The sequence below is a fragment of the Odontesthes bonariensis genome, chromosome 14 (genome assembly GCF_027942865.1).
Source record: "Odontesthes bonariensis isolate fOdoBon6 chromosome 14, fOdoBon6.hap1, whole genome shotgun sequence".
Lineage (NCBI taxonomy): Eukaryota > Metazoa > Chordata > Actinopteri > Atheriniformes > Atherinopsidae > Odontesthes > Odontesthes bonariensis.
The window spans coordinates 10,507,717-10,528,497 of NC_134519.1; the positions used below are offsets into that span (position 1 = coordinate 10,507,717).

At 40.8% G+C, this 20,781-nt stretch overlaps 1 protein-coding gene across 3 annotated transcripts in view; it reads left to right on the forward strand.

Annotated features, from left to right (window-relative positions):
* cadm3 (cell adhesion molecule 3) overlaps positions 1-20,781 on the forward strand; it is a 116,541-nt gene that overhangs the window by 90,858 nt on the left and 4,902 nt on the right. For 2 of the 3 annotated variants that reach the window (XM_075482802.1, XM_075482801.1), the window contains 5 exons: positions 1,667-1,837; positions 2,405-2,495; positions 13,519-13,691; positions 14,857-14,877; positions 18,609-18,734. In XM_075482802.1, coding sequence (XP_075338917.1) covers positions 1,667-1,837; positions 2,405-2,495; positions 13,519-13,691; positions 14,857-14,877; positions 18,609-18,734 — 582 coding nt within the window. The remainder of the gene's footprint in view (positions 1-1,666; positions 1,838-2,404; positions 2,496-13,518; positions 13,692-14,856; positions 14,878-18,608; positions 18,735-20,781) is intronic. The other variant, XM_075482803.1, reaches the window with a different exon arrangement.

Genomic DNA, 20,781 nt, shown 5'->3' on the forward strand with positions numbered 1-20,781 from the left:
CTACATGCGCCATGCTTGTGTGTGCAAGTGTGAGTGGGTTTGTCAGCCCATGCAGCAGTAAGCGATAAGGTTCTGGTCCACTCTCCAAGATTCACAAACCACTTTCACGGTCTGACCACACAGTTTGGTTTTTTTCTTTACAATAGTGGGCAATCTCCAGATGCTAGTCTCACCTGTGTTCATCCTTTCGTACTGGGACTGTAGCCCTGCTGCTTCACAGGCCCACTTACTGTACAGCGCCCGGTTTCTAAGCATGCAGCTTCCAGACACGAGAAACAAAAAGCAACAACGGAATACAACAGCCGAAGGAAAGAAAGAATAGCATTGTAAATCAGCCTAAATAACAATGGACTGCCGCTGAGATGCTGCAGATTCTTTTTATCATGAGCATGTCTGCCTTTCTGTCTGCAGCAACAGATCAAAATCAAGTGAAATACAAGCGGTCTCCTAAGCAACAGCGAGCGAGTGAGTCCAAAGACAGCAACATTAGATCTTTAGTCTGTCTTGTCCCTTTGGTGTCCTTCAGCATAAGACATCACAGACGGGCCTCGTTGGTAAACATGAGTTCGCTGTGTGTAGTTTACTGATGTTTCAGGGTTTCAGGGTACCGACTGGAATCTTGCAAGATGGAACTGTCATCATGCAAGGTTGACTTGTTTTTTTTACGCCTTAGAAGATGGAAAGCTTTGAGATAGAGCTTCTCTTCTCTCATGACCAAGGATATGAGACTGAATATGAAACTGGTTTGAAAATGGATGTCACCGGAAAAAAAATCACTCTTGAAATGAATGAGTCCCATATGATTGTGTGATGGCAGTGGTTGAGCGGGTTGTCGACTAGTCATGAGGTTGGTACGGTCCCAGGTGCTTCTCCGTGTCAGGATGCCGTCAGACACTGAACCCGTGGTCGCATCGATGGCCTCTTGCATGGCGACTCTGTCACCTTTGCTGTGTGAGTGTGTAAGTGTCACTGAGTGAGTGGGAAACCTGGCTAAACATGGCAAACAAATTATTGCAAATTGAAACAAAATTAGGGGCTGCAGTAACCGTCCTCAGTGGGTTATTTTTTCTCAGGGTTGATTAGTTTTCTGTAGCCCAAGATTGAGTTTTTTCTTAACTGACAACTTGTTGCTTTAGTTTAGCTTGATTAATGACTTGAAGTATGGCTTTAAAGAGTGTTGCTGAGTAATTTTCTGGAGATTGACTATGGCTAAACTAAGCTGCAGGAAGGTTAGCAAGAAGTCTTGAAACCAGTGATGGCCCCTAGATTTTTTATGATTTTACTGAATAGAATTTAATTTAAGCAGAACAAATTATTTTCAGGGGAGAAGATGATTGAAATTTCATGTTTCTATAAATATGGTTGGGAATGCAGAGTTGGGCATGGAGTGCATATGGCACATAATGATTGATCGCTGAACAAAACACCCAGGGGCACAAGGTAGCAGTAGAGGAAAAGCATTTTTCATTTAATGGGAACAAATTGGGGGCATTGCTGTTCTGTGGCGTTCAACGACATGAAACCACCACCTTGCAATTACAGCAACCTTTTTTCTGCTTTTCTGTTGTCTGTTTTTTCATTTATTTTCACTTTATTGTCCGTGATTAAGATGCGGACCCTCTCCTATTGACTGTCCCCTCCATCCTCTCGTCCCTTTTCCCCTCAGGGCGTCCAGACGTTGTGGAGTCCGTTCCAGACGACCCCACATACAACGTGAGCAGCGAGCTCACCCTGGAGTTGAGCGCCAGCGACGACAACGTCCTCATCACCTGCGCCGTTGACCACCCATCTCTTGTCACGGGAAACAAGAGGACGGAGAAGGCTCTGCGGGTGTTGTGTGAGTCAGCTGGGAGATGGGGGTGGTAAGGGGTGGGCAATGCAGGAGGAAGAGATGAGGGGGAGACAAATGTGTGAGGAAAAGGCGATGTAAAAGCTCAAACTGCTCCGCTTTCAATTTATATGTCAGTCCTGACCTTTTTTTAATTGAGCAGTATGAGTGCATCCTCCCTTTTTCAGTTTGATCTTCGCTCTTATGATTTCAGCATTACCAATCTGTAATGATGACCACACAGGAATTTAAGCTTCCTCTGCTGCTTCACTCTGAGTTGAGTCACAGCAGATAAGAAGAACAGGTTATCGTCTGAAATGAAACCATAAATGGTGGCGCAGAGACTGTGTCAGTGCTGCCACCTGTGGACAAGGTGGGAGTGCTGCAGTACAGAAGGAAAGCGACGCCGTTGTGTAATGGGTTATGTCATAGTGGGAGGCAGAGAGATGGTGACACCTACAGGATGCGGATGGTAGAAAAAAAAAGAGTTTGGGATGAATGAGACTGTGCTGTGTTCATGTCTGTACAGTTGAAAGTCCCGTGTTATGTAACTGTTCTCTGTGTGTGTGTTTGCAGATGCCCCTAATGTACATATTCAGCCTGAGACTGATCTGCCAAGAGAGGGGGAGAAGTTTTTTCTTCGGTGTTTGGGCGACGGCAACCCCGAGTAAGATGACCTGAAACACACATGCCTCATCTCATAAACACACATACTTTCACTCAGTCTACACATCCATACGGTTACCCGTTGACTCAATTAGCATCGACGCAGCCACAATTCTCAGTTAGTGAACAACTTGAGTGCAGCAATACAAAAAAATGATTGAATAAAAGTATTGCTTGAAAACTATAATTTATGCAAAACAATTATATAAGCATGTAATGCTACTAAAGACTATGTTCCAACAGTTTGCAACATAAGTATAGTAAGGCGTTCGCTTCTGTTATTAGAGGTGTTAAGTACTTGTATGAACAACTCCCTGTCGACATATGTTCAGAGTGAACTGACAGTGGTGAATCATTACTGTCAGTCACTGAATTGGTAGCTTTAAGTCATGGAGATTCTCTCTCGGGCGACTGGCAGCACTCTCGTAAGCTCAGCTGTGACTCACAGTACGTTCCTGCCTCACCGAAAGCTTGTTAAAAGACCAAAAAATCTCAATACGATAATTCAGACCGAAAGAGCAGGCGGTTGAATTATGGTCAAGTGCTCAATTAGGCTGCTTTGGAACTGAATAGAGTGAAAGCTTGGTCTGCTTAGTCCCTACAAATCTTTAGATTAAGCTAAATGATTCAAAATAGCAAAGTGATTTCTGTATTTTGCACCAAAAAAAAAACGGATTCAACATCAGTAAATGTATATTGTAATATAACCGAAATATCTTCTCAGTGGGTTTAAAATTACATATGGTGCATGTTGCATGAAGAGCCACACCAGCACAAGTATAGTTCATGTGGTAAATCTCTATAACGGTAGGTGGAACTATCAGGGCTCACTTCAAAGGATCTAAAAGCACGACACCGAAGGCAAGGTGGTAAAGTCAAATAGGCAAGCTTTACTTCAAAAGAAGATTTAAGGTTACAAAAACCAGGTGGGCAAACAAATCACAAGGAAGAGCCAGAGGCAGAATCCAGGGAACAGACAAGGTCCAGAAAACCAATCAAGACACTAGTCAGGAGCCACAGAACACTGAAAAGAGAGACAGCGTTAAGCCCAAAGACGACCTGACCAACGAGGATTGGTGAACTGGCTTTGAATACTCATTGAGATGAACAGAGGGTAGGACATGAGAGCAGATCAGGTGATACAGAGAGCACAAAAGCTGGGCAAATCTCAGTATTTACACATTTGAGACTACAAGAGAAAAGCCATGGCCATATGTAAAGCTTTGCATATGTTTGACTGATGACACTCTGTAATAGACAAGAGAACGTAACAAGGGTAAATAGCTCCAAGTTTATTTCCTCTATCCCTGTTTTTATGGGGCAGAACAATCACTTTTAAATGTCACCAATTTCACCAAGAGCATATTGACAGGTTCTTCAAAAAAATCTACAGATACATGGACATAAAGGCTGTGTATCAGAGCGCTTTGTCATGAACGCTGAGCATATCTGTATGATCAAGGTGTAGTTAAGTTTAGGCAACTGACCGACAACCTAATTGGTAAGACCAGGAGTGGCCATGTTTTTTTTGTTTTTTTTTTTTCAAATCGTTTTTTATTGTGAAAAGCATTTCAAAATGACACATTTATATACATTCAGAGTTTTGTTTTAAGTAGGAGATAACACAAACAATAACCCACATATAACAGACAACAAATAGCAAAACACAAAACCCACCCCACCCTCACACAAACACACAACCCACCCTGGGACTTCCTGATCTATTACACTGTTGAGGCATTAAGAAATTAATATGGATAAACAAAAAAAAGCATATTAACAAAATCACTGAATGTGTTGGAGAAGGGGATACCAAATCTCTTAGAATTTCTCCAGTCTGTTTGATAACACATACCGTATCCTTTCTAGGTGCAAGAGTCGGATCATTTCGTCTAGCCACATTTTAGCAGAAGGGGTCTCACTTTTCTTCCAAAATTGTAAGAGAAGTTTCTCAGCTGTAATTAACATGTATGATAGCAATTTTCGTTGGAATACTGGGAGTGAATTAAACTTATCTGACACGCCTAGCACCACCAAAATTGGATCTGGTTCTAGTGAAGTCTCTATCATATCTGATATTGACTTAAATATCTGGACCCAAAATGGTGAAACCTTGGGGCAAAGAAAGTAACTGTGAAGTAGAGAGGCTTCATCTGCCATACATTTATCACACAGTGGCGAGATTTCTGGGAATATCCTGTGTAGTTTTGTTTTTGAGAGGTGGAGTCTATGGATTATCTTGAACTGAATCAAACAGTGTCTTGAATTAGCAGAGCATTTGTGTATGTTTTCCAAAGCATCATCCCAGAGTTCTTCACTTATTCCCTCCCCAAATTCTTCTTCCCAAAGAGTTTTAATACCCTGAGTAGATGGTACGGACCTGCTTAATAATGCAGAGTAAAGTGTAGAAATGAGATGCTTAGCTTCGCCTCGAAATATAAACAACACGTCCAAAGTTGTGGGTTCCACACGATCTAGTTTGGGTACATGTTTCCTCACATATTCCCTCACCTGTAGGTATCTAAAGAAATTATTTTTATGTAGACCATATTGACTTTGAAGTTGACTGAAAGAGGCAAAGTTTTTATTTATGAAAAGGTTTCCAATGTTCAGAATACCCAGCTCTCTCCATTGTGAGAAGGCAGAGTCCATACAGGATGGAGGAAAAGATGGGTTTTTAGCTATAGGTAAAGAAAAGGACAGAGATTTAGCGTTGAACCTTGACTTAATCTGTTGCCATATGCGAATGGCATTATGGATTATACAATTATGACTATAGGAAGCCTTCTGAATTTTTGTTGGTGCTAATACCAGTGTGCCAATATCATATGGAGCACAGTCTGCTCTTTCCATTGCAATCCAGGTTGGATCTATAAAAGTGTGATCCAACCACATGATCATAATGCGGAAAGCACAGGCCTGGTAATATGAAAAGAAATCGGGGAGACCCATACCACCATCTAACTTAGACCTGCAAAGATGTGTTTTTTTTATTCTAGGTGTTTTATAATCCCACAAAAATGGAGTTATAAGTGTATCAAGATGTTTAAAGAATTTCTTTGGGAGAAAAATTGGGATATTTTGAAGTGGCCATGTTTAAAAGAGAATCGGCTTCGATTTTTTTTAATGGGAGTGTCATTGTGTCAAATTTGGACGCTTGAAGATGCTGCAAGTTTTGCAATCACAAGAAAATCCATCTTGCATGGAGCTTGAACCAGTAAGAGTCGCACAATGGCAGCCAGAGGCAGCAGCTGCCATTTACAGTTAAGTGTGACTTTGCTTGTTGGACTTAGATTGGTTTGAACATCACTTCTTCATCTCCTAAGCGCTATTTGAAATTCCCTTTCCTTCCACACAGTTTCCACAGAGGACTGATCACATAACGAAGCATCATCAGGTTAACTTCGTGCTACTTCCACAGAATTTGAAGATGCGACTGATGCTGCCATTTTTCTTTGAATGCAGTTTAGTTTATACAGTTAATTTAAGATTTCATGTACCTCTTTAACCCCCCCCAACATTTGAACCAAGTCTTATTCTCTGGCATTATTCTTATTTGGTATACCTGAGTACATGACAGCCCTCAGATAAATGCTCCCTCTTAACTAACACCGCTTCTTGTTGTAATAAAATGTGTATTGATGAAAGCTTTGCCTCTAATAAAGAGGTCAGGCTGAGTGTTGCAGGCCTTACGCTAATCAAAGCTTTTCCCTGCTCATGTAGAGGGTCTCAATAGATTTCAGAGCCACGTTAGACCAGCATACAATGTGGTAAACACATGTAAACACCCTCAAATTGAATTACTGTAAAGGTGCCAAATTACATGGAACAAACAAATCCCCCAAAAGTGCACAAGCCTGCACACAAACCTCCAGAGAACTTGTGCAGGTAACAGCAGTGACAGTAAGCAATCACACTATAAGTTGTTCAATTTCTGACACCCTCTTGTGCAAATATTCACTTGTTCAAACATGACTAGCATAAAACACCTGCTTGTACAAGCTCTCACATGTTCACTGATGTGGTGTGTACACAATTACCCAGATGCCAACACACACAGAAACAACCTCCAGCCATCGTCTTAAATCCTGCCCACACATAGACACTCTTCCCCTGGCCTTTCTGCATTATAGATGAACCTCCATCGATCCTCTCCCCTTCCCTCATTCTTCCCCTGTCTTCTCCTCTCCTCCCTGCCTCCATCCGTCCCTCCATCATCGAGTATCTCTCTGCCTTCTTGTCACTCACACCTTGCTCGCTGCTCTCCGTCTTGTCACGACGCCTCCCCGCCGTCCTCTTCTCTCTGTCCTTTCCTATAACTCTCCTCTATCTCTCCTTACACCTTTTTGCCCTCAACTCCCATCTCTCCTCCTCTTCTTCACCCAGCTGTCACCCCCTCCCATCTCTGTTCTCTCCCCCCGTCAGCTCAGCGCAGGAGAGGCTTGGTAGAGGACCGGCTGCTAAGTTTGACTGGCAGGTGGAACGCATAGGGGGCGTGAGAGGAGGAGGGGATTGTCATTGCATGTGCGAGTCGATGAATTAAAAAAACTTCAGACACAAGGTGGGCCACAGTCTGGGGACCAGCTATGTTGGAAATCTATTTGTGATACAACTCCACTCTAGGTGAAACAATCCAGTGAATTATGTATCCTGCTATCGTGCTATTAAATGGCTCTTTCTTGTAGAAATGGCCTTGGCAGAGCAAGAGTTCAGGGAACCACCCATTCTAAAAAAAAAATGTGCTTAATTCATAGCTCACACAGAAGGGTTTTAAAAGTAGCAAGGGATGTATATAAAAATATACAAATATGGAAGAAAGGAAGCAAGAAAAGGGGACAAAAGAAGGAGAAATAGAGAAGGAAGGAAAATGAACCAAGAGCAAAGGGAGAGGGAGTGTGAGGCGAAGCGACGCGTGGGTGGAGGGGAGACAGAAAGATATGGTGACAAGCAACAAATGACCAAGACAGACAGAGGGAGAGCAAACAAGAGAAAGTCAGTGTGTGTGTGTGTGTGTGTGTGTGAGAGAGAGACGGAGGAAGAGCAGCGTGCTCAGTTATGTGCAACGCTGCTTGTGGATGAGCGAGTGTCCAATCAAATCAGATACAGGTCGCCCCTGCAGCTGTCAGTCAAAACCCAATCACCGTGGCAACACCTTTTCTCTGGCACACCCAGCATATCAGCTCCTGCTCCTGTTGAGCCGCCTTCTCCAATCAAACTCAATGAATGTCACACTCCATTCTGTGATACACATCTTTTTCTGCGTGGCCTCATCATGTCAGGTTCAGAAGAATAGCTAGGGTTGTCAAATTCTTTATTGTGTTTCCTTGACGCCCAGCAGCAGGAAGGAGAGGAAGGAATTTATGCACTACAATCTATTATATTTCCTGTCTATTTGATCAGCAGAGCCAGGAAGTGCTCAGAGTCGCATCACATTTCTACTCCTCAAGTCATTTAACAAGTTATGGTCTTCAAGACTGCACATTTAACACACTTAAAGCCAAATAGGTCCAAATAACTTTAACCTATTGTATGCAAGACTCTGCAAATGTGCAAGGTTATGGTGAGGTTTATAAAACAGCAGGGGGGTTGTAACAAGATTACAGTAAGCTGTAACTTATTAAGGACAAGGCTGATTATGCACTTCAGTCATCCTACTGTTTATGCTATCCTTAAAAATGCCTTCATCTTTGTTGCTGGACCTCCTGTTTGTCTGTGTCATGTGAGGCAACCTGTGTCTGTTTGTTGCCGCCCAGTTGCAGGAGTAAAGTTAATTGTTTCTTGAATCTAAGTGATGCCCACCTCATCACATGCAGAGTTTTAAAGGTTTGATTTTACACCAAACTATGATCTTCCTTTCACATCCTTACCACATCGATCTGGTACAAACCAAAGCGGGCGCATGAATGAAAGCAATAAACTGGAACTGTGGTGTCCCAGGGAGAACCAAGTGAAAAAGCAGTGGCCTCTGGAGTCGAATACAAATCTCTCATACGAACGTCCAAGGACTTTGGCTTCCAGGCAACATTTTACCCGGGTGACTGGGTTACTTTTCTTCTGGGGCACCGTTGTTTCTGACTAGTCAAGGTCATATGCTTCAGTTGGGTTTTTAGGTGAATCACCAACAAATTTCAAAAAGGACTGTTGAGTGGAAAAAGCATGAAGAAAATATCTAAGGCAAGCTACAGAGAGGGATCAACATGGCTTTTTAACTGGACCACTGTCCTTTTCAAAGATCATCATACATATAAGTACACGTGAAATGATGTCATAATAAAATCAGGATTTTAGAAAAGCAGAGCGACAGTCTGTGAGTGCTTCAGGCAACCTTCAGTTAACACATACTCTTAATTGGCTGATCGTTCTGTCAAAATTCCTGACGTGCTTAACCGCCTGACAAAAGAAACAGAAAAACATGTGAATGAGAACGTCTTTATTGGGAATGCGACTGTTTATACTTATATATGTACTTACGTTTTGCTGTTTTTACAAAATAATGGAACTTTTAAACGTGTGTGGAGTGCCTGCCTCCATTGGAGGTTAGTTGACATACATGCAGGGGGATTCAGCCTCCACCTCCATCACATTCGGGTATGTTGTTCTGGTTTTTAGAGCTTTGACTTTGAATGGTTTTAGTTGGACTAGCATGTGTACATGCATTTCAAAGGTCTGGTTTTGAGAGCTTTGATTTTGAATGGTTTTAGTTGGACTAGCATGTGTACATGCATTTCAAAGGTCTGGTTTTGAGAGCTTTGATTTTGAATGGTTTTAGTTGGACTAGCATGTGTACATGCATTTCAAAGGTCTGGTTTTGAGAGCTTTGATTTTGAATGGTTTTAGTTGGACTAGCATGTGTACATGCATTTCAAAGGTCTGGTTTTGAGAGCTTTGATTTTGAATGGTTTTAGCTGGACTAGCATGTGTGCATTTCATGGTCTGGCTTTGGTCAGATGAACTGAATTTGTTTGAGGTATCTTTGCTGTTGTTATTGGTTGTTATTTTTGCTAATTAAACTGTATGAAGTGTACTTATCATGAAATATACAGCTGCTGAATTTATGGCGACATTTCTGGAGATGAGGCAATATAGATGGAATACACATTATGTCATCTGTATTGAGGTATGTGACTGAATATTCATATAATTGCACATGAGACGTTTTAAGTTGTTATTTTCCAGGAATTTAGAACCGAGTAAGGCTGATTTTTAACTGATTAACAGGAACTGAGCAGTGAATAATGCCCTTGTCAACAGTGAACATGTCAGGATGAATTCTACCTGCGAGCAACCTGTCGGTGTGTGCGCTCCGGCGAAAGCCACAGACATCATAAGGCTTTCTGCACCAGTTACAGGCATAAACGCTGTATATACGACTTATGCAACTGCTTTAGGACAACGACAGATGCGTTTAGCTGTAGACGTGTAGCAAAGGAAAACGAAGGGTTTCAGAAGACAGCGAGTCAGAGAGGAGCACCTTTAATGCAAGTTGAAGTTTTATTCTGGGCTTGATGCAGACAGCTGCATGTTGGCTGACTCTGATCTCACCTGTGACATGTACCGTCACTCAGTAGGATTTTATCTGAGGTGGTGCCCCCACACCAGATCTTGTTTATTTAGTTTCTTTTAGGCGTAAAACATGTTGACGTTGGATGTTTTAGAAGCAGCAATTTTTTTTTCACTCTCTGCTGAATTCACCTTATGTTGGTGTGATGTGAGACTGAAGCATTTGTCAATGGGCCTCTGCTGTCTGATACACTGCACTGAAAAAAATTACTCATAAGATTTACTTAAAAAACCCTTTGTAAGTATTTGCACTCAAATGATTTAAGTAATATTTAATGCTGCAATGTCAAGTATATTTTACTTACCATAAAACATAACAGTTGTGAAGATATTAAGTAACATTTACTTAATTACATCTAAGTTTTAAGTTATATTTATTTAAACAAATTAAGTAAAGTCTACTTGTTTTTCATAGGGTAAAAGAGTAAAACTTACTCTTGACCCATAATTCATGTGTTACGTTAATAAAATGTTTAATTTTACTTAAGAAACTCTAGTTCTTGCTGAATCTTAAAAATACAAGGTAGAAATTATGACAGTTACTCTAATAGAGTTTACTTCACCAAAAAGTCACTTTTTTTAGTGTGGTGTGTGGAAATGATCAAATAAATAGGCTATGCACTAAAAACATTATTTTTCTTTATCACAATTTTTAGTATCTTGATTGTTAGTAAAAATATGGATAAATCCAGAAAGGTGAACGTATACACTCAAATTGCTGTGATGTTCCTGTACTTTAAAGCACTCCATAACGCGAAACATGATCCATATAAAAAGGAGAATTCAGAGGAGTTACGATGTGGCTTTGTTGTTAATATTATGCAAATTACGGTGTGCAGGTGCAAAGCTCCGATTGGCTAACACTTCAAGAGCCCGTAGAGGATTGACTACCGGGGAGTGGGCTTCTTAATAAAGACCCGGGATGATGAGCAGCAGGGGGGCTAATCTCCCTCTCCTCCCAACCAGCCACACCGTTTGCCACAAGTCCTTTTGATGTGTGAACAAACTTGTATCTTGGAGTTTGTAGGGATGGGCTGCCATATTATTTTATGGAGTTTTCTCCTGTTTTATTAGTGTAGGAATGTAAGTGGTTGTCTGTTGTTTTGAAGTTGCTTTGTTTACGTCAGCCTCCCTCTCGAAGATAGTTTTGTTTGTTGGTTGTTTTGGCCTTGGCCCATCCTGAAGCCTATTAGTCCTGTCTCCAAGTTGTGACATTATATTTCTTATATGAATTATAAATAAACTTTCATGTTAAATTCTGAATAATGTCTCCGTGGCTGCTTGAGGGTTGAGGAAAATGGGTCACAGTTGTGTTGTGCCTCGGTAACGCCTAGACGGGGCTTAACAGGAGGTCATTAAAAAAGTGAGAAATGAATGTGAACTAGTACATTTTGGGACTGAATTTAGCTCACAATTTCAAACAGTGAATTATGAACATGAACTTGTTCAGTTTTAATCCACCTGAACTGAATTTTTAACTATGTCGTGTGAACTTGCACAACACTGAGGAAAATCTCTCTCTCGCAGCCAAATGCTCCCCTTCCTTTACCAGCGAACCACGGATTTTATCCTTTGGATGGTTAGTGTATGATGGTAAGTGGCAGCATCGGAGCTTTTTTGCTGAAAAGAGCTGCCTGATGTGTCACTGCTGGGAACGGATTGAATCAAAACTGTTTGACTGCAGGCTGCAAAACCACAAGCTAAAATAGAACCTGAAAGACCCTGAAGAAGCAGCAGAAGAACGCTGCAATGTCAGGTGGTTAATCATGTCATCCCCTCTTAATACAAAACCAGGGAGAAGAGCAGCCTCAGTGAGTGCCACAGGCTGGGTGGAGAAGAGAAAACGGAATGAAATGTAGACTCATCTGAACTTGGGCAACATAGAATAATAGCCTCTAATTGTAAAAAATACCGCTATCTGTTGACATAACACTTTTGCTTGAGTATGTTTTGAGTTAAAACGATTTTATTCGCATAGTTCAACAAATCTTATATTAATAATAGCTAAATAAATGAAAGAAACACCCAACAGCTCAATCCTTGTGATGATAATGATTACAACTGGGCGGTAGAGGTGCATGCAGCAACCAAAGTACCCATAATTGCAATAAATGATGTCTTCAAGCTAAACATTATCATTAATATTGTATCATGTTTACTCATGCATGCCAACTTAATTGAAAGGTTTCCACCTTAGGAGAGCTTATAGGCATGAATAAAACAGCAAATTTAGACATGAATGATGAGGATTGTCTGCATGTTCTGACCTTTCTGCTGAAAACCACCTGCTGTATAACAGAAATGGACTTTTGAGCATTATATTCAATAACAGAACACGAGTTACAGCCTGTAAATGTAAAAGTTAATTGTTCAGTTAATTGCTTATTATCTTGCATTTGGAAGCAGTGTAATACAACAGCTGATTACATTTTACTGCAGGTAACCAGACCATGTAGCAAATAACAGTGATGATGCCCTTGTTTTAAATACTTAATGGTTGAATAATCTTTTTTTTTTTCTTTTATTCCCCTCAGGACAGCCGACTTAGCACACAAGCTCCTCTTTAGTATAAATATGCATAAAATTAAGCACATTCAAAACTTTGACTTTGCTCAACAGCGTGTTGTGTCAAGGGATTTGAGTGTGTTTTTCATCAGCTTTCAGATAGTTTGAGAACAAAATCATAAGATATACAGCTCAAAATCACCCAGCTAGATTGTTAAATGTTGGTGTTTAGAAGCTTGGCCTAACAGCTGCCGGCTATAACAGCCAGTGGGAAAGTGTTTAGTAAATTAAAGCCATGAATCTTTAGATTGCACTTGCTAAGAATTTTTTTTCTTTTTTGTCGAGCTATTAATCAGTCCAAGACTCTCAGGTCTGTCCCTGATTCAGACTCCCTGTCATTGTAATTACTGTACAGCGCTTAAGGACTTGTGCATTTACATAATTGATTCTTTTATCAAGGCACATCTCGCTATCTCTCTCATATACAATCTGTTACGCAGAATGGATTTTTTAACACGGCCTGATTTGACATGCCGATCTTGATTCTGTTGGCTTCTTCTTCTTGCATCTCTTTTTAATCTCTTCTTCAAACTTCTGACTGCATCTTTCTCTCATTTTTCTCTCATCCTGTAATTTTTTTAACGATCAGTAGCAACAACTTTCACCTCTGTCCACCTCCTTCACTCCCTTTTCTGTTTCCTTTTATAATACCAATCTCTCTCTCTTTCATTTGCTTTCACTCGCTCTCAGTTGCAGCTTTAATCTTTTCCTCTGCTCCACTAAATCCCCCCAGTCTCACCATTCCTTTTCTTTCCTTTTCAGCCCCAACTTCACAATCAATCATTTCATCTTTTCAGTCTAGTAATTACATACTTTTTTTTTTGCAAATTGTGCACAGCAAGCACGGTTCAGCTCAAGATTCTTACTCCATCTTTGTGTCTCAATTTCTCCGGTCTCAGGCCTGCTAACTACTTCTGGGAAAAGAAGGATGGAGAGCTCCCCCCGCTGGCTAAACCTGACGGTGCCGTCTTGCATTTCTCGATGCTCAACAAAACAGACAATGGCGTCTACCTCTGCCACGCTGACAACGGCATTGGCAAAAGCAAGGGGGAGTACACACTTCTGGTGCAAGGTAAGAGGAAAAAGCAGAAGGAGAGAAGTTCAAATTTGGGGAAGTGATGGGGGAGAGGGCCTGATGTAGAGAAAAGGGTTCTTCTTTTGTTTCTTCATCACGTTTTTTAATTTCTTCAGTCGTTTCTTGTGGCTTTGCTTGTACTTCCATCTTTTTTCTCTTCTGATTTTCTTTCATTTCTTTCCTCTTGTTTTTGTTTCATCTCATTTTTTTTTTCTCATCCAACCGCGCCACCATAACCACCAACCGCTTTCGCACATTATTGCGCCTCTTTCCCCTTTTGCTTTGATGTGTCCCGTTCATTCAATCCATGGCCGTTTTTTTTGCGCTTTGCTCGCCCGTTTCTCTTCCCACACAAAGTTCCCACTGACCCAGACTCCCCAGAAACCACCTTCCCCTCGCTTGATTCTCCAAATTCCTCATCTTTTCCGTCCTCGTCCTTCTCCCTTCCCGATGGCTTCTACGGCTCAGGCTCTGACTCCTCTGACTCCTCTGACTTCATCATTACTTCCTCCTCCTACTCCTCTCCCTCCCCCTCTTCAACGGATGTCGTCTCAACCACCATCTCCTCCTCCTCCCCCTCCACCACCCTCTCCAATGCCCTCTTCCCTGACCTACCATTTACTCCTGAATCCTCCTCATCCTCTCCAACTCCTCCTACTTCCATATTGAGTATCTCCCCTTCCACCGGCACCCCCTCCCGCTCCTCCCCCACACCCTCAGTTTCAGTCCGGCTGAATGGAGTTAACACTTTCACAGGTAAAACCAGTTACACACTTGCACACACTCAGGCAGCTTAGTAATGGAGTGGAAAAAGAAAAACCATTAAAGTTACTGCTTTGTTATTTTCTCCTTCAATACACAGATTGTGTAGCTGTCAAAGATAGTTTTTTTTTTTTCAAATGTACGCATACACATGCGAGCACACACACCCTAAAGTCTGGAGAGATGAGAATTGAAGAAACGCAATGATGGACAAAATGGTTTTCGTATGGCTGTGTCACACCTGTTTCATGTTTATTTTTTTCTTGTTTTCCTCTTTCCTGTTGAAAATCCCAAAACTTCAACCCCATCCTCTTATCCACGCCTCCATTCACCCATCCATGCATCCATCCATCCATCCATCTAAACATTCAACAATCCATCTACTCATCCACTTGAGAAGATGAGGCAGACAACATTGCAGGTATAACTTTTTCCACCAGTCACCTGTCTTTATGACTCTCTGTCGTTCTGAATTTTGCCTCCACGTGTCTGTGCTTCTGGTTGTCTGTAGTTCTCTCTGTTTTTGTCTGTCTTACATACCAGAGGGAAAATAAAGTCTTGGGGACCCTTTGAACTCCTGAGCAGAGGGATGAATATTTAATACTTCCGCCCACACACAACACTTTTTATTGCCCTGACATGCACAAACCGCCTCCAAACAGTCACACATTTCTAAATGTTACATTCACTCACAGCACACACTATATATCCTAAAACACGCACAATATCACGACCCCCTAAGTGCTACAGTGTTCCTGTTCCTGTGTGTGTGTGTGTGTGTGTGTCAGTGTATTAGGGGAGGAGGGGGTCAGGTTCTTTGGTCTTTTCTGCTTTCCTTTGATGCTGACAGCAGGATTTATTGGCTCATTCTCATTCTTGCCTCGTCAGCATGCCCCTCTCACCTCAGCGTTGGCCAGCCAGAGTGTGTGTTTGACTTTTCTCTGTGTGTGTGTGTGTGTGTGTGTGTGTGTGTGTGTGTGTGTGTCTGTAATTCTGCCTCCTCTTTTCTCTTTATTCTCCTGTTCTCTGTCTTCAACTGGCCCCGGTTAGCTGTTGTCGGGCCCTTCACTTCTCTAAGTGGCAGAGGTGTTACTTCTTCCTGTAAAATTGGCCACTCACCACATCATTTGGTGTCCCAGCTGGTTGAAATGTGTTCCTTTCTTCTGTCTGGTTTCAGTTTTGTTTACATCTGTGGTTGTCAGCGGCTTTTGTTGTACCTTTGTGTCTCTTTGCTGTAATCTGATTGGATGTGAAAGCTAGCCTTTTCGTCTTCTGGTCGAGTTCTTGCCCTCCTCATTGGTTTGACCCCTGAATACTCGCCAAGTGGAAGTTGGTCTCTCTTTCCAACCTTTTTTTCGTAGAAGTTCTGCTTTCGAGTTGTTCCTATCGGAGTGACTTTGATGCTGACACCCAATATTTGATGAGGTTTGGAAAGACAGGCGAAATGAATTATGCATCAAATTATTTAAGCTCAAATTGATATCTTCTGTTTGGAGCAAGTGGCTGAAGTGGCTGATGTGATGGGAAAAAAATGGCAAAAAAAAAATCTAATCTTTGTTGTTGGGTGAAAAATCTGCATCTCTTTATTTTTTCAGCTTTACAGAATGAATTGTTCACTTTGTCTATAAGTTTTCCCATGTAAAAAAACAACAAACATAAACAAATTTATTTTGAGTACACAATGTGCTGCATGTTACTGGGCAAACTATATAGAAATGAGAAATAGAAAAGAATTATATCAGTACATTTTTGTAAAGCTTTGATAAGATTTCTGCAGCATTTGATGCAATTGTTTTAACTAAGAAGCCAGTTTCAAACTAAACACTCAACTAAATTACCAATGACTCATGCCAACTGTGTTTTCCAACATGTTATTTTGTATTTTTTGTATTTTTTGTTTATATTTTTTTTTCGTTTACTGACAGTTTGCTCTATCTTAAATCCAGTCATTACAATCTTTAGATTTACTATAATCAAATCAAATGTATTTGTATAGCACATTTTATGTATAAAACAATTCAAAGTGCTTCACATAAAATAAAATAAAATAAAATAAAATAAAATAAAATAAAAATGCAGCAGGGAGTGGAAGAAGCATTAAAAATACATAAAAGAATATAAAGAGAAACAAATAAAATAATTTAAATGAATTTAAAAACAAGCAACAGTCCAGATAAATTAAAAGATATCATGCAGAGTTAATGCATAGACACATGAGAAAAGAAATGTTTTTAACCTGGATTTTAAAAATGTCTACATGTCTATAGAAAAGTATTCCAGAGTACAGAGGTTTTAAAAGGTTAAAATGTTCTGACGAGTGTTTTAGCAGTTTCATCACCTCAATATTATGTCACAACTCATATGATTATTCATCAAAGATGCTCGAATTGATCTGAATTGTATCAAATTGCTCAAATAAAAGGTTGCCTCCTCCACAAGGAAAGCAGTCGTGGCCTGATAAAGATTTAACTACAAAATAGCCTCCAGCATGAACAACAGAGAGAGCAAAGCCTGTGTCACATGATCCATGATGAATTAACCACTGGGGGTGATGTTAGATTTGATTAGCTTTGCTGCAGTAGCAAGCTCTCTTACCTGTACTTTCTTCCTCGCAATCTGAGAGCTTCTGGCACAACTTCGCCTACTTCCATGTTGCACAGTGAGTGTAGAAGTCTGAAGAGGTCAGAACTCCAGCAGCAGTTGTAGTACAGAGCAACTTTTCTGCTTTTGGCAACTCATTTCAGCTTGTTGCCTTCTTTAGATCACCCCGATGAAGGCCTCAAACTAAAATGTATTGGTCTATACTTCAAGTGTTGCTGGAGCTCTGACCTCTTTTTCCTTTTTTGTTGAAGAGCTCACCGGTCACAAATGTGGGTGTTTGTGTGTAGTTTCCAAAAACGTCAGTTTCTGCATATTCAGGCAAAAGCGCAGCACAGAAGTTATTAAAATTAAAACACAGTTCATAGTGTTTCTAAAAGTAGTGTGCACACCGAGCAAAAATGTAGTAAATGATGAACCTAAGCATTGGAACAGATGAGTGTGCATGTACCCTTTCTGTAGCATGACCACTGCACTGAGCACCGTATGGGAAAAGATAAATGTAGCCACCAGCACATCACCCACTGGTTTGTGGACTGCAGATTTCATTCTACCCACACCTGTACTGTCTCATGACTTTTCTGTTTAACAATGTTCCTCAACTGGAAAAAAAACGATTTAAATTAATCTGTTTGTCACATTTCAGATGAAAAAAAATGTGACTCCCAGACTCCTGGCATGAGTCTAAAGATAGAAAGAACCAAAAAATATCAGTCTTCAAAACAATCTTGATTATTTTCTATTTTATACCTTTAAAACAAAGGTTTATTTGTTTGCTAAAGCTCACAAATACCACATTGTGTTGTCAAAAGTATCCCAAAAATAACAAAGATGCATAGCCAGATTAAAGTTGGCATTAAATTCAACCTCCAAAACTGAGTCTTGAGTCCCTGAAAGTCTGGGACTCTGGTGCAGTTTTCTGAATTCCCTGTTTGGTGATCCAAGATAGAGTTGTTTTTTAAAGTTTAGTTCATAGAGGAGGGACGAGTCATTCAGTTTTAGTGAAGAGAATTAAATGGCCACTGCCGAAGGGGCGAGGATTTCACCCAACATCAAGACTAAGTGTGTTCCCACAAGGGTCTTTCAAGTGAGCCAGACTTGGTCTATAAACTTTACAATCCTGTTGCAAGTTAGGCACAATTCCTAATGGAGGGTGACGAAATGGCCTCCTTACTTTCGCCTGGCTTTTACTTCCCTGTCTGTCTTCTGAGGGTTTGCTGCTGTGGGTGTTATATACTGATGTGTCTTCTTTGCTCCCCTGTTCTGTTCTTTTCTTTTCTTTCTGCCTTCTCTCTGTCACTCTCCTCATTATTCTCTCTCTCTGTTTCCACTGCCTTTCATCATCCATCTCCCATTTTCACCAATATCCATCCACCAACCTCTTCCTCTTCTATGTTTTGAATCTCTGTCCCTCTTTCCCCTTGTTTTTCACTCTTTCTTTCTCATCTACTCCCATTCTCTTATCTTTGCAACATGATTTCCTTCTCACATCTCCCTCTCTCCGGTCCTGACCTCTCCTCTTCTCTTGATCCCGCCGCCCGATCTCGTCTGAAGACCCCACAGCCATGTCGACGTCCTCAGGGGTGGACCACGCTGTGATCGGAGGGGTGGTAGCCGTTATCGTCTTCATCATGCTTTGCCTCCTTATCGTCCTCGGCAGATACCTCATCAGACACAAAGGTCGCCAGCTCGCACAAACACATGAAGGCACACTCATGCATGCATGGATGAGCATATGGGAACACACGCTGTCATAAATATAGATGCATATGTAATAAGACTGCGGCAAACAACTGCAAACATGCATCAGCAAAGAAATGCATCCAAAATAGGTTGCAAACTTCATCGACGGTGTGAGCAAATGTAGCTTTGTACACTCACTCTCATTTAGATCTCAAAATGTAACTTTTATTACATCAAAAAAAGAGCATTAATTGAATTCAAGCTTCGAAGCTTTAGCGGGGGCCATTTAAAGGTGTGATTTCAGCACCTGCATGGTACAGTTGATAAACACTAACCCACCACCACTCAGAGACGGATTCAGCTTCCAACTTCAGGGCTTCAAGCTGCTCCAGAATATTGAAGATGACTGCCTAGTGGTTGGTGTTCACAGGTGTCAGGTCTGTTAAGGCTCATGTCCGTGTCACTGCACTCTTGATTCCCTCTGGCTGGTTTAAACGCCTGTACCCAGGTGCCCTCATATGTTAGTCTGTGCATATAGTTCTCAGTTGTGGCATGCGAGAGCAACTCATAAACAAAACTGACAAAGGCTGTGCTTGCAGGATATTTGACACAAAGCTCAGCTTAGCTATTCTAAGATTTTTATTCAAGTTTGAATCACAACAAGTATGTAGCTGTATGCATATCATGTTAATCATTTTATCGACCCTTCTATTGGTTATAGGCTGATCATTTGCAGGCTGAAGCTAAGCAACCCACTAACATATCGGCCATTATTTTAATTTCTTCTGGAACGTGTCTGGATTCTCACCTTCATAATAAATAATTAGAATTTGCAATGGGACAGAGCTTTCTTGAGGAGAGGCTATATAACTGCATCACATTTGATCAAGTTAGTGCACTCATTCACATAAATGTTCTCAGAATAATGTGTTCACACGGAAATTATACCGAACAGTAGCAAGGGGGTTACAGGAAAGTAGTATCGATATTTCCAGGAAGTGTAAACCCAGTTTACTTTATGGATGAGAAAAAACTTCAATCATCTAGAATGTGAGATGGCTTGAAAACAAGCTACTGATCCAGTCATTTGTTTGCTCCATCTTAGCCATACTGTTAAAGGTGTTTGACATTACACTAATGTAATACTGCCTACAGGTGTACCCGCTTCATATATGCCCACTGGTTATTAGATGATCAATAATCTTCACGAAGGTCAACCTCCTAGATCCTGTAAAAGCTTCTAAGTTAATTGTAAACTAAGAGGATTTTAGCACCGCTGCGCCAGAAAAAAGAAAAACAATTCCCGTTGATTATTTAAGGGGTGAAAAACGATCAATATTAGGGTTTTTTCCAGAAAGGCAGTCAGTTTGTCACTGTCAGTGGGACTCAACGTCCTGGCAACAGAGAAAATGGAGTAGAAGCTTGTTACAAATGGGAAAACAACCGCCTCCTTTTTTAATACAAACCATGATTAACAGAGTGCTTTGGGTGTCATAACCTCCTAAGACCCGAGCTTTGATTTCGTACGCATTTTTAATTTCTCCCAGCTATTTGGGACGAATAAGCTCCTGATAAGTATAAAACCTGAGCACGGCTTTTGAAGATTAAATATTTTTTTCGAAAAAAAAAGGTTGATATAGTCAAACAAAAACAGATATGTTGCTGTATCCTGGGTTTAGTGCGACCGAAGAACACTGTGATTGGTTTAAAGAAACACAAACAAGTCAAAGTGTGTTTCTCTCATAATCATAGCGTGAGGGCGGTGCAGCCGTACCACTCCTGAAACAGCTCTGTGTAGATTGATCAAACATTCCAGGGTAAATAACACTGACATTTTTTTTTAAGCTTTCTTACTTTAGCTATATATGATATAATCTCAGATCAAAGGGTTTTTGATTACTTCATTTTACATGAAAAGGGGCGCGATATCATATGAAACTATAGTCATAGAAATCCTGTTGAGGAAAGTGTTTCATGCGTAGCCTGTATGTCTAAAAGCCAACACTCTGCTGCAACATTCAAACTGTCTTCTGGATTAGATAAA